At 39.3% G+C, this 19,768-nt stretch overlaps 1 protein-coding gene across 1 annotated transcript; it reads right to left on the minus strand.

Annotated features, from left to right (window-relative positions):
• Positions 1-1,600: 1,600 nt before the first annotated feature.
• On the minus strand, positions 1,601-19,334 carry LOC128737428 (parkin coregulated gene protein homolog). The gene is made up of 4 exons (XM_053832061.1): positions 19,169-19,334; positions 18,793-19,074; positions 18,573-18,722; positions 1,601-1,761 (listed from the first exon to the last, which is right to left on the minus strand). Exons 1-4 carry the CDS (start codon positions 19,332-19,334, stop codon positions 1,601-1,603), a joined length of 759 nt encoding a protein of 252 aa, XP_053688036.1.
• Between the last annotated feature and the right edge of the window lie 434 nt (positions 19,335-19,768).

Genomic DNA, 19,768 nt, shown 5'->3' on the forward strand with positions numbered 1-19,768 from the left:
AGTAAATCGTTTTTCAATTACGTTAGAAAAGTTTGCCTAAAACTATCCGATGGTTTGAATTTTTTAAGCTACAATAAGCACGTCCATACTTGTCCTTAACAGCTAATTAGATAGTATTTGTTTAACCTTGACTGATGGAAAAGATCTAAAACATAGATTGGTAAAGAATTTTAGTTATGATATTAAAGCCCTTCGACTGAACCTTAGCGTAATTTAAACTACAATTTTTACATCCTGCGCCATTAATTTTTTTCTACTTAAATTGCCTAAGTAACCTATAATAACAGACAAACAGACTAATTGCTCGACTGTTCCAGCGTACGAAGAGTGACAGAACAATTATTGTTATGTCTGTTTGTCTGTGCTAAACCTGCAAGTAACATAAATCGGTCGTTTTTTCTACACTAAATAACAGTAACAGCTGAAAAAAGCTGTTGAAATACTATCCGATTTGCAGTAAAATTATTTATGTGAGCTTCAAAAAGGTGCTAGAGCAAGGAAAAGTAAGCTAATTAAAATTAGTTTAGTTTTATCATTACGGTGTCGACAAGCAATATTTACTAATTACTCCTCGTATTTCCTTTTTTTCTACAGTCGATAAGGGTCGTTAATGATCATTTAGACGGGTTCTTCCGTTACGACGGCTACCTTCGCTGCCTCAGAAGCTAGTTTACTTTACTAATTTGGCACTTTACTAGCAACACCGACCGACTGTACTCTATCAAGGAATCGAAAAACGAAACTTGCCTCCAGTCCTGTGCGTGCGTCCTGCTACAGCAGCATTGCAAAATGCGACAACTGCACTGCACTCTGTACATTAGAGTGGTTCAAAATGGGAATGATTCTACTAGTGTCACCCAAATTAGTTATCTTTCAAAGTTTCAAAGTTGCAATACCGGCCAGCTAAAGTCGAACATACGGTGACTGGCTTATTATACCAGTATGGTTACTCGAGGCTAACTGGTCGATTTCTTTTAAAGCATACATAATTTTGTCGAAAAGCCACATTCCAGAGTTACGAGACACCATGAGCACCCACCTCGTAAGCTCGTAACCTATACCGTCTTGTTTTTTTGTTGACTTATTGATGCCTCATCAGGCATCAGAGGCCAAACATTCGAATAACTTTTTATATCGATCGGTTTTACAACCGGCTAAGGAAATGGTGGAAGGAAGTAATAAAATTAAACATGTTAATAGTATTCGAAGGGTAGGACAAGGCGTGATCCGCGGGTTAGAACAAGCTTCTAATTCAAGCCAATCAATGCTGAGCTCGAAGGCAAAGAACGCCGATATTGCGTAACCCTTGAAGCCCATATCAGAACTGTCCTCATCAAATTTCCTGCTCTGTCCCTTCACGTCTAGGGCTACCCTAAGGATACTACTCACAGTTTTAATTTTTTAACTTTCTTCTAACATTTTCTGCGTGTATTCTAACCTAATCACATATTTAAAAATCAAACCTGTTTCCAAAATTGGCTGGTTCCATGCAAACTTGAACCACTCTACAGCTCTCACTCGAGGCGCACAGGCACACACACGCGCTTTTTGGCGTGAAACGTTTTCCCTCCTCCGGTTAGCGATTAGCTCTCTAGTTGCTCTAGTTCAAATAGCACGACTCGTACGTCGGAACCATATACTTGATGTTGATGAAGGCATCTTCTCCGCCGTGGCGTTCCAGCACCTGGAGCGTTTCGTCAATCAGGTCCCCCACGTTCATGTTGTTCTTCTGGCCGTAGTCGATCGCGTCGCCGGAATTTACTGCGTGGCACAAGAACGAAACAAAAATCGAAAGCTTCAATTAGTGCACACTTCCGTGTGACTCATAGGATACTGTTAACGAATTTGAATTGATGTTGATGTTAACCCTCTGTGAGCCAAATGTAATCCTGGAAAATTGTATTCTGGCCGCCACAAGAAACATTAATAAGCATTATTTTGGAAAAACAGCGAACAACAAATCAAACTTAAGAAAATAAACAATTTACGGTTCTGTCTATGAATAAATTGACAATCGTCGAATGTTCTGTTCACAGGAATATAAATGAATTTTTTCAGCCCCTGCCAGCTTACGGTCAAAACTGTTCAAAAAGTCAGCAAACACCGGGTAAAAAAACTACATTCATCGGAGTGAAAAAGTCCTACATTCGCACCCCAATATCACTGCTTTCATCGTGCACTATGATAAAGTATATCTTCAACAAGAACATTGAAGCACGTGTTTGAGATTGCTCTGATTAGAGATTCAGCACTTTCGCAATCTCCAAGTGAATATAAAAGAACGCAGCTGCGTACGTGATACATCTTTAATAAGAAAGTGTCGCACAAGACTCGCACTGGTTAAAGGGGATTTAACTTGGATACAAAATTCTGAATTAAAGATCTGTTTGTAAAGAATTTTTTTAAAACAATATTGTATACGCAATTTGCAAAGTTAATCTATCTTCAACATTAGCGCTTTAATGTTCGGCAAGTGACTACGACGTGCTAAATACAGCACTAGTTCATGCTAATCGATGGAGTGATAGAAGCATGTGATGTTATTTTTGCTATTTAGTCCCAGATCTCATAACGTGAAAGTTTCACGCTACTGATGAGATGATAAAAACTCATCCTTTACCACAGATAAAAAAACAAGACCTCGAGTGAAGTTTTTGGAGCGTCTTAGTAGAATATGAAACCTAAAATTAAAAAAGAAGAAAACTTATCCAATTTAATTCTACTATGTATATATTATTCACGACAGATACGTATTTCGCCTACGACTTGCAGGCTTCCTCAGTGTCGGTTTTCGAACTTTAATTTTAATTTTAAGACCTCGACCACATAGCCTCTGAGAGACATGAGATGATCGCCACTCGCTATTTTGTCGGGTGATAACGTTTTATTGATAAGCATGGTGAGGTATAACATATATTACTGATGTTGAAATGTTCCTTTATGAGAAGCAGTTCCGGATGCATAGTGGTCTCTCGGATCCGGATGGCGCGTACTATGGCTCGTAAATCAGCAAAGTAACAAATATGACCACAGTCGATGTCTTGTTTAAAAAAAATCCACATGTATCAAATAGATTTCAATAATTTGACAAAATTATCTATAAAAGATACCATGCAAGGGTCCCCGGAATAACTCAAGCCTACCCAAGGAAAACCGGAATAACTCTGCTTCGGGTCCTCGGCGTGAGACGCGTGAATGTTAACCACTACAACGAGATTTCCCCCTGTAGAAATTATGGAAATAGATTTTCGGGAAAATTCCCTAATATGGCAGAAAAAATATAAAAAGATACCTACTAAAAAGCAAAAAGGTAAAAAAAGTTATGGGCGTTTTAGGTAGTGAACTTTCCGGTGCTAAAAATAATGTAAAGGTATTAACCCCTTAAAGGGGTTAACAAGGATACTCATGGTGGTAGGAAACGAATGCAGAAAGAGGCTGTAGAAGGCGATAACAGTGCAGAGGATAGTAAGAGAACGATAACGGCAGAACCGAAAGGATGATTGGTGCGGGAGACCGCTGCAGCTTAAGTCTAGTTGTATGTTGAGAAATTTGGATTACATCAATCCTAAACCTTCGCTTAAATTTAAGTTGCTTTAGAAGAAATTAGACGCACATTTTCTTTGTGAACTGAATACGTAAAAAATGGTAAAAATAATTTATTGGAAACCTTTTCGAGTCCGTTTTTCTCAAACAATTGGTTTACGTTGGTTAATGTATTTAATACGTTTTAACCCTCTAACGGGTAAGACCGTCTGTAAACGATCTTCGCTTTTGGAGCTCCGCTTTTGGAGCATGGTACGAATATTCCCTCTTTTACGTTTGAAGAAAAAGGAAATCTCGAACAAATTTGTGTAATTTTGTGAAATATTTGAACTGAAAAAATATTTGGGTAGAGCGTTAGGCATGAAAAACGAAAAAGAGAAATTAAACTATTTCATCCCTAGCGGTCCTCCAGATATTTTCCCATGAAAATCAACACTCGAGCTTCTTTTGAGTGGACTTTCATGATAAAGTAATCATTTGCTCGATCGCATCGTTTTTACGATGTTGCCCGTTAGAGGGGTGAACCCATTTAGTGCAAGTTTTCCACGGAAATCATGCTTATATTATAACTCATCAAATACACAACTATGGATCACTTTTGGGAGCGGTCACAATTATGAAACAATTTTCATCATATTATGGATCAAAATAAAAATACACTTTTTGGCAGCGAATTCACTCAATGAATTTTATTCAAATCATGTAATAACGTACAAGTAACATGTTTCAACTATATGAAAGACCTTGTACAGGGTTTTAAGCGATCATTTTTTTCTACCGCAGCTACAACATCGCGCATTCAGATTCATACCGTCCGTTTAGTGGTGAAATACGAACGCTATACCTACATTACGCAACTAGCAGTTCGCTCAGTCATATGCTCATTCAGTCCGATTTTACAGTAGAACGAATATGTTCTGATCTTTTTTTTACATTTCCATTTCGATCAAATTTTCTTAACCATTTGGAGTAGTGAATGACTACGAAACCACACTAATGAAAAGCAATCGTGCTACGTATGATTCAATACCACAAAAAACAACCAATATACCTATGTCCATGAAGAATAAGAAGTCAGTCGGACGCCGTCCGACTCAAACGAACATTTTGCTTGTGTCGGACCGAGGCCGGGTGACAAACTTTTACTGTTGGTTTAAAAGTATGTTGGAGACAAAAAGAGTAAAAGAGTAAGAGTAAAAAATAGGTCACCTTATGCTCGCAGACAGTTTACATTCTTCAACATTAACGTAAAGCGAGAGAACGACTGTTGGCTTCTCTTGAGAGGCCACATGGATTATAGACTACAGTCTTCGCAAGCGGCAGATTGACTGGATTCAAAAAACAGTCAAATGATCATATTTGAAGCGCATGTTGAATGCAGAAAGCGCAAGCATTCACGCAGTCACAGTCAATTTTCATTCCCTTTTCAAGCCCTGATCTTGTGTGGCTTTCGGGACGAATTGATGAAAGGAAGATTTTTTTTCTTTATTATCGAGATTTTCAGCCGTGAGGAAGATAATTAAATTCGCGAAATGGAACAAACATAGTGTTCCGTGATCGTCGTAAGGGGGGCCGGTTACCAATGGGACTGTGATATTACTATGCAATATACGAACAAGTGTTGTGATGTGCACACCACCGCCAGCGGCGGTGGCTGCGAACGGACTGAACTCAAGACTCACTTTTATTATCCTATTTATACATATTTCGACAGCTTATTGTTACTATATCTAGCCAGAACAACAATGAGACAAAGCGCTATTGTTGTTCTGCTAGATGTGAAGGTCAACGCGGTCATATTGCGGCTTTGTGCCGCAACATACTCCCGCACCAAAACCGAAGGTTTTACACTGCGATATACAAAACGAGAATGATTCTAGGTCTTAGCAGTAAGGCAAAAAATTTAACTGGTGAGTTGTAGTTGAAATCTCGTAGACTGACTATCACTTGAACTGGCGCAGAGCGGCCGGAATAACATAACTGGACCGTGTGTCCCTACAGAATGGCACGGAGTGGCCGGAATAACGTATCTGGACTTGGTGTCCTCCAACATGGAGCCGAGTGGCTGGATCATCAAAAACGAATTGGCGCTGGATGGCCGGGTTATCACAACTGGACCTGGCGTCCTCACAAAATGGCGCTGATTGGCCGGATTATAACAACTGGACCTGGCGTCCTCACAAATTGGCGCTTGGTGGCCAGATTATCACACATGAATCTTTCTACGATGTACCGATGAAACGAAATGGATGAACGACAAGTGTCAGCGAGATAGCTTCCTTCTGGCAAACGACCCAGACGAAACTTCTAACCGCAACCAAGCACTTGCTGATAAGAATACACCCTCGGATGCTGCAAGCTTCGGTGCTGTACAGCCCTCCTACTACTAGCTGAATCCAAAACCGGGGATTCAGAAGCTGAATGTATTTTACTAAGCGGCTATGATTCGCCCACACCGGCATAGCTCCGCTCGGGGATTTGTCGCTAAGCGGCTGCGAAGTCACCCACACCGGCCTAGCTGAAGCGTAGTGAATGAAATCCTATTTCGACTATCGATATGCCGTACTTCCTCTGGAACGACGAGCACAGCAAGGTTCAGCAGCATCATCCCACTACGTGGATGCCAAATGTAATACACTCCTGTAGCAATGCAGCAACACGGTCGATGGATTTGATGTCCCGTTAGTAAACTGTTACTGTTCAAGTCACTATCCCACTACCGAAAATATCACGAGTTACTGTGGACCGATAACACGATCGATAAAACTGAAGTCCCGTTGGTAAAACGTTGTCAGTGCCAGGACAAATCCTGGTCACGGCACCAATGTTCCGTGATCGTCGTAAGGGGGGCCGGTTACCAACGGGACTGTGATATTATTATGCAATATACGAACAAGTGTTGTGATGTGCACACCACCGCACAGTGGGGAATCGCTGGCCAGCAGCCAAAAAATGAAAGTTCATTTCGACTCTCCGTTGTATTTTTCCTGTGATTCTATGCTATTGAAGTGTTCAAATCCAAAATTTTAGATCAATATGACAAAATTTGAATTTTCTATGAATCTTGAAAGTATGCTATCTCAGCATGTTTTAGCGTTTTTTAGAAAAATAACCCAATATTTCAAAACATGCTAGTGGTCTAATGGTAGCTCGGATTTCAACGGTGTCTAAGGAAAAGTTCTTCAAAAAATAGTGCTGCATAAAGCCCATTAATTGAGTTTGCAGTAATTTTATCATAGTATGCCACAATTTTAATTTTCATGAAAAAAGTGCCATATTTTCGCGTAAAACACGCTTAAAAGTTTTGAAGCCAAGGTTCGCCACTATTGACACTACCGGTAAAAGTTAGCGTAAAATATGAGCTTTCAAATGGATATAGTCTCATTTAGCGCAGAATAGCGCAGAGCACAGATGTTACGCTTGTAAGGCTACTATATCAGAATTCAACAATATAGACAGAATGCAAACACTCAAAGTAAACGTAGGATATCTCAATTATGGGATATCTCCTTTACATGGTTGGATAACCTACTTCGAATGTATGGTCCATATTGCATATTGACTAGATTTTAGAGGTTGGAGGAAATCTGAAGGATACAGCGATAGTAATGACGGAAATACAGCTTGAAGATCTTATACCAATCCTGGTATTAGTTCTGAAATCACGGGTATAGATATGAAATTAATTAAAAGGTTGAGAAATTTTCTTATAGCAAGTTCTTGAACACATTATTTCAGAAAAATTCGAAACTTATTGTTTGTATACCAAAAACTTTTATGTCAGGGTATAGTCCTCATAGAATACGTCCACTGCAATGCAAAGAATTTGAATTCGCGGTCATAAATGAATCTAGACAACTATATTGCTGATAGGACGAATGACAGAAGAAGCACAAAAATAAGTTTTTTTTGTTTAATTATAGTCACTTTAACAACTCTGGTCATTCGTGACTTCTGCGGGGTTGGGAATTGAACCACGGTCCTTGGTGTGAGAGGCGTGAATGCTAGCCACTACACCGGTATTGACCCTCACGAAAATAAGGTTATTGCTTTATGCTAAAAATAGTGATAAAAATACAAGACAATATTTTATATGCAAAAATGAGTGTGAAAATACAAATCGTGATAGAATTATTCGTCTTCTTATTTCTCCGGATAAAGCTTATAGTTTCTTCGAAACGGAAAAATGTAATTAGAAAAATCTTTCCGAGAACGCTATATTACTATTGAAGACGAAACATGAAACGAGTGATTCTGCAGAAGGAGAAGAAGAAGAAGAAGAATAAGAAGAAGAAGAAGAAAATTGAGATAAAGAAGATTAAGAAAACTAATAAGGGTAAAAGTTTTGATTTTTGATAAATATTAACTTATATGGATTTTGTGTTGATTATTAAAGCTCATACTTGCTTTGTATTGTTTTATATAATGTTTTATCCTATAAAAATCCATCTGCAATAGTTTTCCAAATGACCCTCATTTCTTATACGTTATTATACTTAAAAAATACTTGAAAAATAGTCGAAAATTCTCCCTAACACAAATAATATACGTTCTAATGGAAAATAAACCTGAAATTCGGGCTCAGCACCCCCAAATTACTTAAGAACCACATATTATCCTTGATTTAAAGAGATTTTTTTGCTTGGCCAGCATTTGTATGGAGTCGCCCCACTGTGCACCGCCAGCGGCGGTGGCTGCGAACGGACTGAACTCAAGACTCACTTTTATTATCCTATTTATACATATTTCGACAGCTTATTGTTACTATATCTAGCCAGAACAACAATGAGACAAAGCGCTATTGTTGTTCTGCTAGATGTGAAGGTCAACGCGGTCATATTGCGGCTTTGTGCCGCAACACATAGCATTATTCAATTTGCATTAGCGACTTTGTCGGAACGGGCCACTTTTTGCTTAGCTTTTCCTCGACTTTTTCTCTGTTGGTTCTTCTTAAGAGAGGCCTTCAGAAGCTTTTCCTCATCCCTCTGTTTTTTTCTTTTTTTTTTTTCGCACCTCGATCCTTGCTTTCTTGGCGGTTTCGATTTCTTTCTTTTCCATGTCCTTTTTTTTTCAAACCACTGCAGCCACCTGTCACTGGTTGAAACAGAGGGCACATGTTCTTGTCCAAGACGTTTGCGTTGATTTGGAGCATCAGTGCGAATTCTCGGCCAAACCAGCACTTCCTCAAAGGGATCTTTAGGATTTGTATCGGATGCACCTGTAGTCTCCACTGTAACATTTTCCATCAAATTGTTATATCAATAGTTTATCAATAGTTATATCGATAGTCATTGTTTATCAATAGTTTGTTTCGAACGAATCGGAAAGCACTATTCTCATATTCGAATGAACAAAAGGAAAGGGAGCTCGAACGTTCGAATTGGTTCGAACGAAAACAAGAATACGAACCGGCTTAACGGCTTAACGAAAACAAGAATAAGGGTGAATAACAATAAAAAAAAATAAAGGAATAATAATCACCCTTATTCTTGTTTTCGTTCGAATGATCTTCGTTCGAAAGTTAAGCCGATGCGTATTCTTGTTTTCGTTCGAATCAATTCGAACGTTCGAACGCCCCTTCCTTTTGTTCATTCGAATATGAGAATAGTGTTTCCCGATTCGTTCGAAACAAACTATTCGTACGAATGCAGGATACGGCCGTAAACAAGAATAAAGGTGAATATGATTATGCAATTTGCTGCTTACCAGCGTTTTCTGCAAGGTCTGTGTTCGATAGACAGGAACATTCGCCGCGTCGTCAAATCCCAAAGTAACACTTTCAGATTGCTGAAGTGGTTCAGTAAAACACAATCCTTCTGATTTGTCTTTGATAAGCTTCCAGAAATTGAACAACGCGAGTTCATCAAGTGGGCCGTACCAATAATCTCTCTTCCAGTTATCCAAAAACCTCGACAATTGATCGGACTGCAATCCGAGTTCAACATATTGTAGTTATAGTTCAAAACCATTCTCAGTTGTCTGCGTTGATGCATCAGAAGTTTTTTCAGCCACTTGTATATCCTCAATAGAATTTTCAAGTGCTTTCGGGGTATTTGCAGACAAGATATTGAAATTTATCGCGTTTACATTCCAAGGGCAGAGTCCACAGCAGGGCTTCGACCGATCCTTTTTTTCTACCGCAGTCACACCAACGCGCATTCAAGTTCACACCGTCCGTTTAGAGGTGGAATACGAATGCTATGCATAACACAACTGGCATTTTACTCAGTCAAACGCCGACTGCACGCTGCAGAACGAACGGCTTCTAAAACTTTTTGACATTTTCGTTTCGATCAAGTTGCCTTTACCGTTTGGAGCAGCGAATGACTGCAAAACAGTCAAATGACTGGCAATCACCACGCTACGAAAAGCAACCGCACAATCGTATGATTCAATACTACAAAAAAACAACCACTACATGTGCATGGAAGAAGTCGGTCGGACTCCGTCCAATACAAACGAATATTTTGCTTGCGTCGGACCGACGTCTGGGTGACAAACTTTTACTGTGAGCAGCCGATTTGGAGACAAAAAGAGAAACGAAAAAATACGTCACCGTATGCTTCCAGTCAGTTTGCAGTTTATATTCTCAAAGCGCAAAGCAAAACGGGAGATCGACTGTTTGCTTTTGCTGAGATGCCGCATGAATTGTACGACGGCAGCAGCGAAAGCGGCATATTGACTGGATTAAAAAAACGGTCAAATGATCGTTCAAAAATCGGAGTTTGAATGCGGAAAGTTCGCATTCACGGCAGTCACATTCAACTTGCGATCCCTTTTTAAGCCCTGGTCCACAGAGCTTAAAGCCATTATTTGGATTTTGTCCAAGGCCGTTTTCAAAAGTTTGGGAAAGTTCGTTTTCTGTTACTCTTGCAAAATCACTACCCAGTTGAAATTTCTTTAGAACCTTGTTCCAAATATTCTTGAAAGAACGATCGATCCAATGATTGGAGAATTCTTGTGGAATTGGGGTAGAGTGAAGCCAGTATTATCTGACGTTGTTTGCAGAACTCCATCAACTCTATGCTGATGTGGCTCTTTTGGCCATCCAGAAAAACACCTACTGGAAGCTGAATTTTAGACTTTAGCCACCAATTATAATAATCATTAACCATGTATTCGTAGAAGGTTTTAGATGTCTGCCATCCTTCTTCGGAAATACCTACTGACCAGCCTTTGGGAATGCTTTCCGCGATTTCCCGACTGATTGTTTGTCCCGGAAAAAGAATCATAGACGGAGTCAGCTCACCAGCTGCGTTGGCTCCGAAAAGACTAGTATAGCTCTCTTTATCGGAATTGTTATTAATGATGTAGGTGTTTTCAGCGTTACTATCGCAAAGGGCCTTGAATGCTTTTGGTACCAACCTAAATCCGGACTTGTCGCAATTGAATATTCGGTTTGGGGAATTAAAGATCGACATGTCTATACCCTCTTCCTCGAAAATGTCTTCAATTTCCGAAAACCACATTCGCAGCAGGTTCTCGGTTACATTAGCTCCCGATCTTGACAGATTTGTGGTAAACTTCTTTTTGATTGATGGATGTCTTTGCAAAAAACAGCGTACCCAATTCTTACCTCAAAGAATCAGAACATAAATAAAGTTGTTTTGATAAAAATAACATTCGAATCGTAATACTGACTTGGAAAAGAAGCAGGTAAATCACGCGTCTCACGATTTTTAGCGGTGTAGTCTTTCACAGTAGTGATCGACATCGGACCGGGTAAAGTCCGGAAAGTCCGGTCCGATACCCGGTCCGAAGTCCGATCGGAACGAAATTTTTGAGTCCGATTTTTTATCGGACCGGAACCGGAACGAAGCGTTCCGGAACCGGACCGGACCAGGTCTTCCGTTGAAAGTCCGGAAAAGTCCGGAGCACTTTTGATCGTAAAACTGACCGCAGTGGAAACGATGACTAGGACTTGCTTTCTATGTTTAAAACTAATTTCCTTTCACTTCCTCAGTATTGAGGAAAGGCAATAATTTCGCTAGCAATAATACACTTTCTGTTGAAGGCTCCAAAACAAGTCCAGCGAATCGATTTATTTTTGAAAAATTAGAAAATATCTGTGGGTCTTAAAACCGAACGTTTCGCAGCATCGGTTCGTGCCTTATGATCCCTCAAAATTTAATTTCAAAGGTAACCGATATTCACGCTTATGGTCCAATATGAAAGATAACTCAATAGTTTCATCGGATTTTTCAAAATTATCGTATAGGTTTAGGCCGAAGAGTCTCAGATTTTCATGAAATTTTGCTTACGAGTATAGGATGTTAACTTTTTAATGAAAACAATATCCTGTCCTATTTTCCCAGAAAACTCCACTAGAAATTTTTCGAACACAGCTCATTTCGAAAGTTTATAGTTTTAAAACCAAGCATTGCAGAACAATTTTTTTTATGAAAATGCAATAAAATTTTCTCAGCAATCCAGGAAAAATATTAGTTGGAACAAGCTTTCCACATCATTTTCTATGACGGTGCAAAATTCTAATCAAATGTTGGAAAGCCCATGTTCTAAGTCTTAAGAAATTTTGAAATATAGTGGACTCTCGGAAAAGTTAATCGATTGGTGAATGGGTCGATTAACTTTTTCGAAATATTACCTTTTGTGAGTAGTCCTAAGAGTCATTGAAAATGATAAACACAAAAGCGAAAAATATATTCTCGGATGCAGAATACTCATTTTTAAGTATCTGGAAGTTGTAACATAAAGAAATATGTAGCAAGATCTTTATGAAATAATGCTTCCCTACGATAAAACTGAACCTTGTCGTGGTGTAGGGCTTTGTGGGTATATGTCAAAATACTTTTGTGATTTCAAGAGGAACTCGGGGTGAAAATTTACCAAATGCGATTGTTGCGTTGTTCAGAAAGTGCTTTTATTCCGTTTAAGAATAAGGCCAGTATGGGGATCTCTGATAATTAATAGATGAATGTTTTTGGGATTCATCCCTATTTACAGCTGTCACAAATATGTCCGAAAAATGTCGGATTGGTTGGCTTAGGGCTAGTAAGGGGATGTAAGTGGGATACCAGATCCTGTTGGATGCCGAAGGACCACTCTATAATGATTACGGGTATAATAATAGAAGTGCTTAGATAGCAGATGGGAAAATTAGGTCAATTCGTGTCGTGAGTTCGAGTCTCGGCTGGGCGGTGCTGCTAAATAGTCAGTAGGATTTTTGCACTGACCCCGTGGCTGACCTGTGCTCTGATGGCCGGCCGCGGGGTCTGTCGATAGGGAGGGGTTGAGTCTTAGAGAGACGTTTAAGCCCACAGCTTTACTGCACTAGCTCTTTGGTCTCGAGGGTAGGAAGGCGGGTGCGTCTCTATAAAGCTTTATAAGCTCTAAAACTTCTGTCGACTACCGCGAACGTCCGAGTTGTACTGCGCTCAATTTACTGTGTATCTTGGGACAGTGCATAAATGCTGGGGGAATGAAAGATTCAATTTGCCCTGATAAGTTGATAACCGCCAATGCTCCGAAATTTGTCTTTCCTATTAGTTTATTTGTCGTTGTTTGTGTTAGAAAATAGAAAGCGGCCGCGCGGTTGATGATCGGTGTCAGACGGGGCTGACGAATCCTCCACTTCACTATACTACATTTTACAACTCAAGTATGACCGCATTTCAAGGTCAAGAATAAAAATATGAGATTAGTCTAACTCAAGTAGTACAAAAAGTCCAAAGCACATTTACAAATTCGATCTATCATTTTTCTTCTCATCATCATCATCATTATCATCATCATCGTCATCATTATATTTCAAATATGGCATTCCGGCCTTTCGCAGAGAGATCTTAGAGCCAGTTCATGGAGTCTACGCAGGGCCGGAACGCCTCCGCCTGCGGGCAAAGGCGTGACGGCTATGCTTGGGACTCTACCTGTTTTTAAGTGGGCGACATTGCCTGCCTCGTCAGGTATAACTGATGTTTGAGGTCTCCCTGACACTTTGTTAACATCACAAAAGGGCTCAGCGCAGAGTGTTATATGCTACTAGCTGACCCGGCAAACTTCGTATTGCCACAAATTAAAATGTGTTGTACATAAATCGTGAATCTGTCACAATCTCGAGTTTAGCAAGTTTCTGAGGAGCTCAACCTAAGATAACTCATTTTGGCAGTTACGTCACTATGAGAGCATGGGTATTTTAATTTACAAATTTTCAATTTTTCCTAACAATAAAGTAGAAAACAATCCCCCTGTTAAGCGGATAGCACTTAAATATGCGCCGTGATTGTATAACATTTCGCTGAATACCATTTCGCGAAAAACCTTACGCGGAATGTCCCATTTCACGGAAAACCTTTTCATGAAAAGTACCATTTCGATCCTCGGGGTGATCCGCTCCTCACTCGTTGTCGCTCGTTCGGATCCAACTGAAGGAAAGTAATAGAGGTAGACCTAGGAAAACAAATCAACCTAGACAGAGCTGATTTCTGCGGGGGGCTGCAGAAAGTTTTTGGTGGTCTTGTTATTGTCTGTTATGTTTTATGGAAAAGTCATGACAAAAAAATCCTGCCTACAAAATCCCCCACATGCCGAATTTGGTTCCATTTGCTTGATTAGTTCTCGAGTTATGACGAAATTTGTATTTCATTCCCCTAAAGGGGGAGGGGTCATAATTCCCCTCCTAAAGAGAAGAAGGGTGCACCATTAAAAAAAATTATCTCCAAATATACCCTTATGTCAAGTTTTAATATATTTGCCTGATTAGCTCTCGAGTTATGCAGAATTTGTGTTTGATTTGTATGGGAGCCCTCCCTCTTGGTGGGGGGAGGGGTCTCGGACCATCATAAGAACCTTCCTCGGCCCCAAAAATCCTACAATGCAAATTTTCACGCCGATCGGTTCAGTAGTTTTCGATTCTATAAGGAACTTACCGACAGACAGACAGACAGAAATCCATTTTTATAGGTATAGAAGATTAAGCGACCAGTTAGATAACCCGAAAAAAAGAAAAAAAAAAGAAAAAAAACCTCTTTATGGAATAATACTTAGTTCCTTTCAGTAAATTTAAAATAGTCGGTTATACTAGTTAACTTTTGATTTTTCGAAATCAACGCCAACGTTTTGGTAATGTTCGCGTTTATTTTTCGTCCCTGCTGTTCCTTCTTTAGCATTTAAAATTCAATCTAAGTTTGCGCTTTTCCAGTATGTTATCAAAAATCCTGAGAAAAGTATGTGCCCGTATTGAACTGTTGCTACAACTGTCCGGTACAAGAGTTTAATTTAATCCCAGTTATGATGAGACTCTGTAAGAAACTGTGAAAAGGCGTTAAGAAATCGAAAAAGGAGAATTAAAGATAGAAGGAAACCACACGTGTGTGAATGAACGCTTTGGATAACCAAAAAATTTAAACTCTCAGAAAAGTTAAGGCAAAAATTGCATGTGTTGCATGGGAGCTAATATTCGCTTAACTTTTCTGAACAATTAACTTTTCAGAGAGTTAACTTTTCCAAGAGTCCACTGTATTTTTTTCTTATTAGATAATTCATTTATCTGTTAGTGTCAAAAATTTCACTGCAGTGATTTTTTTTTTCTACAGGAGTTTTCCACCACCGTGAGAAATATTTTTTCCAACTGGTATTTTTGTCAAGTGGCTAAGAATTTTTTGCCGTTTCATAAAACAAATTGTTCAAAAGTTATAAACTTTTGAAGCAAGTGATGTCCGAGAAAACTGTAAAATTTGATTGGAAGTTTCCTGAGAAAATAAAAAATCGCGAATTTGAATTAATTTTCAAATTCAAAGATTCAGAACATAAACTGGCGATTGACAGGCAATTATTTAATTAAAAGCTGACTTTCATGTCTAAAAGTGTACCATTCCATGATTGGTAAGCTACCAAGCATCAGTTAATGGTGTCGCATTTCCATTTTTTTTAAATTATCCGTTTCAGGCCGGTTAGCGTTTAGTAGTTACGGAAGGTTCCACACATTCAAAGCTTTGCCTTTGACATTTACCTATTTTTTAAAAATTGGTCAATTTTGCATCCGGACAATTTCGGACTTCCGGACCGGAATCGGACCGGAACCGGAACAGAGCTAAATCGGACCGGAACGAAATCGGACCTAAAAAATTCGTTCCGATTTTTTACCGGACCGGACCGGACCGGAACCCGGACTTCAATTTTCGTTCCGATGTCGAACACTATTTCACAGTGTATGTCAAATCAGCCTCGCTTATCGGAAATCCGGCTCGGGCCATGTAAAGCGCCCACTGTTCGAAACGAGCTTCTTCTTCTGGTCGCAGTAAGGTTGAGGGTCCAGGTCTGTCATTCCTTGGAGGATGTTGCATATGGAACATCATAGAGTTTTGTAAAAATGTTTGTAACAGGTCATAAGTTGTTCGAATTTGTAAACATCACATTGCAACCAAAGTGATCCATAATTGTGAAAAAATACTTTGTTTCGGTCCATATTATGGATCACTTTGAAAATTGAATATTTCTACAGGAAAATCATGGGTGAACACCAAATTTAGCTGAATCGTAAAGAACTTACCTTGATCTATGTGTACGAGCCATTTTCTGCACGAAATTTGGTGATTATATCACATAGAAACCTTATGAACGAGGAACGTACTGCTTATGCTGACTGAGAAAAATGACAAAGATTTTGACAGATTTTCGGTGACAACATTGTACGCTCATTAAAAGAGCATTAATCTCGAGATAAAAAGGATGCTTTAGGTGTTAAAAGCTAGTTAACATGGTATATTTTGTTTCAAAAATGCGACAAATCTTCAAATAGTTTGCTTAACGGAGTTATTTAACTAGAAACGCAAAAGTGATCCATAATTGTGGAGGGAGTGTATTATGAGTTTAAATGAGGCTGAAGTACCAATGCAGTCAAATCTTTGAACAGGAAAAAGCCCTTTTGCCCTAGACTTACAAAGTAAGGGCATGTGGGATAACGAATGGTCTATGATATAATCGAACTTCTACTTGCACCACGTTTGGCTATGCCTTACTGGGTTGATGCCTAATGTAAGATCATCATTCCTGCCTAATTATCGTAGCCCATTGGTCGAACTTTTTTCTAAATACGGACCATCGTCCGTACTTTGCATCAAGTTTTCACACTTGCTTAGCAGCCAAATTCCATTTTCGCTAGAACCCTTCTCGAAACTTGCAATTTCACACTTCTTATTCATATTCGCTTTACCTTTGACCAGATTTTCTGAATCGGTCCAAGCTTCGAGGTATTAGACGCACTCAATTTCTGTTGAACCCCAGTGACTCCAATTGATAAATTTCTTGGTTTACATTTCATTCTGCGACGAGGCGAGACGAAACAAATTCAGACCATTTTAGACCAGCCGCTGATTGGCTGAAATTGATAGCTTCGGACGTGCTGAAAAATACGAAAGGGACACTCGGCAGTGTTTATCAAGAACGTCTCGAAACGCTTGTTTCAATTACGCAAATGGTGGAATGGGAGCATTTTTATGTGTCCTGATTTTTTCGTATTCAACCTTTATATCTTTTGGTGTAGCTTTGCGACAACTTCGACATGACAAATTTAAATAAAGGGGATCCGATTTTAATCCACCAGTACGTTCAAGAGCTACATATCACTCTATTGATGTATCACGAATAGAATCGCAATTCTCTATGATAGAATTCTCTGTCGCTTTTTTGTCCGGCAACTGCGACGGTTCCGAGCTAATCAAAATCAAACTCAATTTGTTGAAGAATTTGTCTAGCAATCTCTAACAGCCTTGCTAATATCTACTAAGCCTTGCTGGTGTTGTTTGTTCAACAAATTTTCTCGAGCTTGCTTCACAGAATAGAAGGCAGATGAAAATAATCACCTTAAAAATATAGTGAACGTCTACAACGCAAAGTTTTAACTATTTTAATTCAATCCTATCCTCAAGTAGCCCCACAAAAGCATAAGTTGAGCAGAAAATAATTAATTGCTTGACTGAACTAATGTTTTGAGAAAATCTTATGCCGCATTCTTTCACTTGGTACCGCCCAAAGAGTACTGATTAAGATGAACGAATGGAATGCAAAATCAAAGCAATAGCAGGGGCGGAGGCATTTGAACGACGGATGGTGTGAGCTATTTTCTGAAATAAACCGATGTTAATAATGATACTTATGATGCTGGGAAACGAATGAAGGAAGCCGTAGAAGCCCATAAAAATTGCAGAGGATAGTAAGAGAATGATAGCAACTGAACCGAAAAGATTATTGGAGTAAATCTAATTTTATTTACAAACATCCGAAAGCCTGTTTTTCTATACCTATAGAGAATTTTTTTAAATGTTTTTGCCCAAAAATATATTTTATAACGATAGTCTTAGCAATAACCGCTGGAAACGGTAGAAGAAAGTAATTACATTAAAGATATTATTTAATTTTTTGCTCTTTTCCTTGTCCTACTCTAAGGATGCTATTCAGACCTTTGATTTCTCAACTTTCCTCTACCAATTGCTTCGACTATTTAGACTATCGTTAAAAGAATCAATGGAGCCAACTAACGGTAAATGATTACGCACTCTTTTTTTCTGGAAAGGCAAGCATTGGATGAAGGCAAAATGTGGTTTCAACAAAACGCCGCTATCATCTATCATTGTTTTGGGTATTATTTTAAAATGAGCAGTCTTGATGAAATAAGAACATTAACACTGCGATACAGGCACTGATAGGGTTCCTATAGCTAGCATTCAAATCACAAACATTTAACGGGCTGTGCTGATTCAATTATAGTTAGGTTTTAAGTATTTATTTTAAGCATAATGCAACAGAGTACCATAAGTTGCAACAAACATTGGAAAAGTTTAATGGTATGGCACTTTCTTTTAAATTATGTAAGCGACCTTCTTATTTCCGCTTAGCAACTTTTTCTTTTGCAAGAAATTTGCCAAAGCTGCCATTCAAAATAACAAACAGCGCCAGGCCAGGGCCACTAGAAACAATGTTAACGAAATAGCAACAAACTTTCGGTTTGAAGCGCGAGTGCTGCTCAAAAACTTTACATCAAACTCAATAGTTTTAACTCCAGTTATACTTACTGTTTTTGACTTTGTAAGCGTTAAACATCGGCAGTAACTGACGGTAGAAGGGCACCAAAGCGGGACCAACCAGATCGGACGCCATCACTAGCTGCTGAATGATTTTCAATGTAACGCACATGACCTCGATGTTTCGTGTGTTAAGGGCGTCTGCAAATTGCAAGCAAAACAAATGGTTCAAGGCAAACCGAACCAGAGAAAAAAGTTCCGGAACACTCACTTTTTATCGGTATAATAAGCTGCGGAATGACGGGATATATTTTATCGCCTCCGTGCGTCAAAAGGTCCTGTACGCCCTGCCGGGCGTAGGTTTTGTACGGGTGGCGCGTTTCCGATAGACCATCGAAGAACAAAGGCAGATACAGACCGTAATCCAGTTTGTCGATATCCACCGTCCAGGCAATCTTGTCACCACCAGTCAGGTATTCCATTTTAATGGGCAGATCCCCTCGGTCGTAGTACATCCGGAAGGAAGTCGCCTTCGGTTGAATCATGTGTTTATCTTTAAGGAAACGATAAGGTAAATTACACCCGTTTATTACAAATAAACATATGCCAACACGTCAGGCTTGAGGTAAAATATGTGAAAAACGCACGTTTTTGCGCCTTGGGAGGGCCCATCACGTATGTGTTCTTCTGCAAGGACTCTATGGAAAATGCTGGAACTGGTCGTATGCTGGGAGCACTTTTCCACTCCACTCTCATGGCCGAAAGGGGCCGAACATGAATACCGAATGTCGCCGACGAGGATTTGGTCGCCATTTTTTTCCTTCAGTGTCTCTACCCGACTGTGCTTGTAATTAGACTTTCACTCGTTAGCACCTATTTATTGTTTCTATTTTAAACTGTTTGATTCTTATCGGTCTATGTCAGTCTATTTAGAATAGCACGTATTTCATTAAGGCACACAATCTATCTTAATTTCTTAAATAGACCCAACGATTACTAGTTTTCCTTGAATCACTTTCGGTCCGCACTCGGTAACGACAACAAATAAACAATTTTCTGCAGGAAAATGCTTTTACATCAAGTGACTAGAGCAGTGGAGCACCGTTTGTTGGTATCGCGACAACGAGTTTTCGATGCAACGGGTGAGGATATGTAACAAAAATAGCACCACATTTGTTTGGCAGTTCTCCATGGAAACCTAACTGGCGAGCCTACAAAACAGACACCTTTGATTTGAGTTGCATGCA

This window comes from Sabethes cyaneus, chromosome 2 (genome assembly GCF_943734655.1).
Source record: "Sabethes cyaneus chromosome 2, idSabCyanKW18_F2, whole genome shotgun sequence".
In the NCBI taxonomy this organism is placed as follows: domain Eukaryota; kingdom Metazoa; phylum Arthropoda; class Insecta; order Diptera; family Culicidae; genus Sabethes; species Sabethes cyaneus.

Coding starts and splice junctions, on each gene's coding strand:
- LOC128737428 (XM_053832061.1), bottom strand. CDS start 19,334: ATGGCGACCAAATCCTCGTCGGCGACATTCGGTATTCATGTTCGGCCC. Junction 18,723..18,792: donor GCTTATTATACCGATAAAAA/GTGAGTGTTCCG, acceptor TGCAATTTGCAG/ACGCCCTTAACACACGAAAC. Junction 1,762..18,572: donor CGCTTACAAAGTCAAAAACA/GTAAGTATAACT, acceptor TGTGCCACGCAG/TAAATTCCGGCGACGCGATC.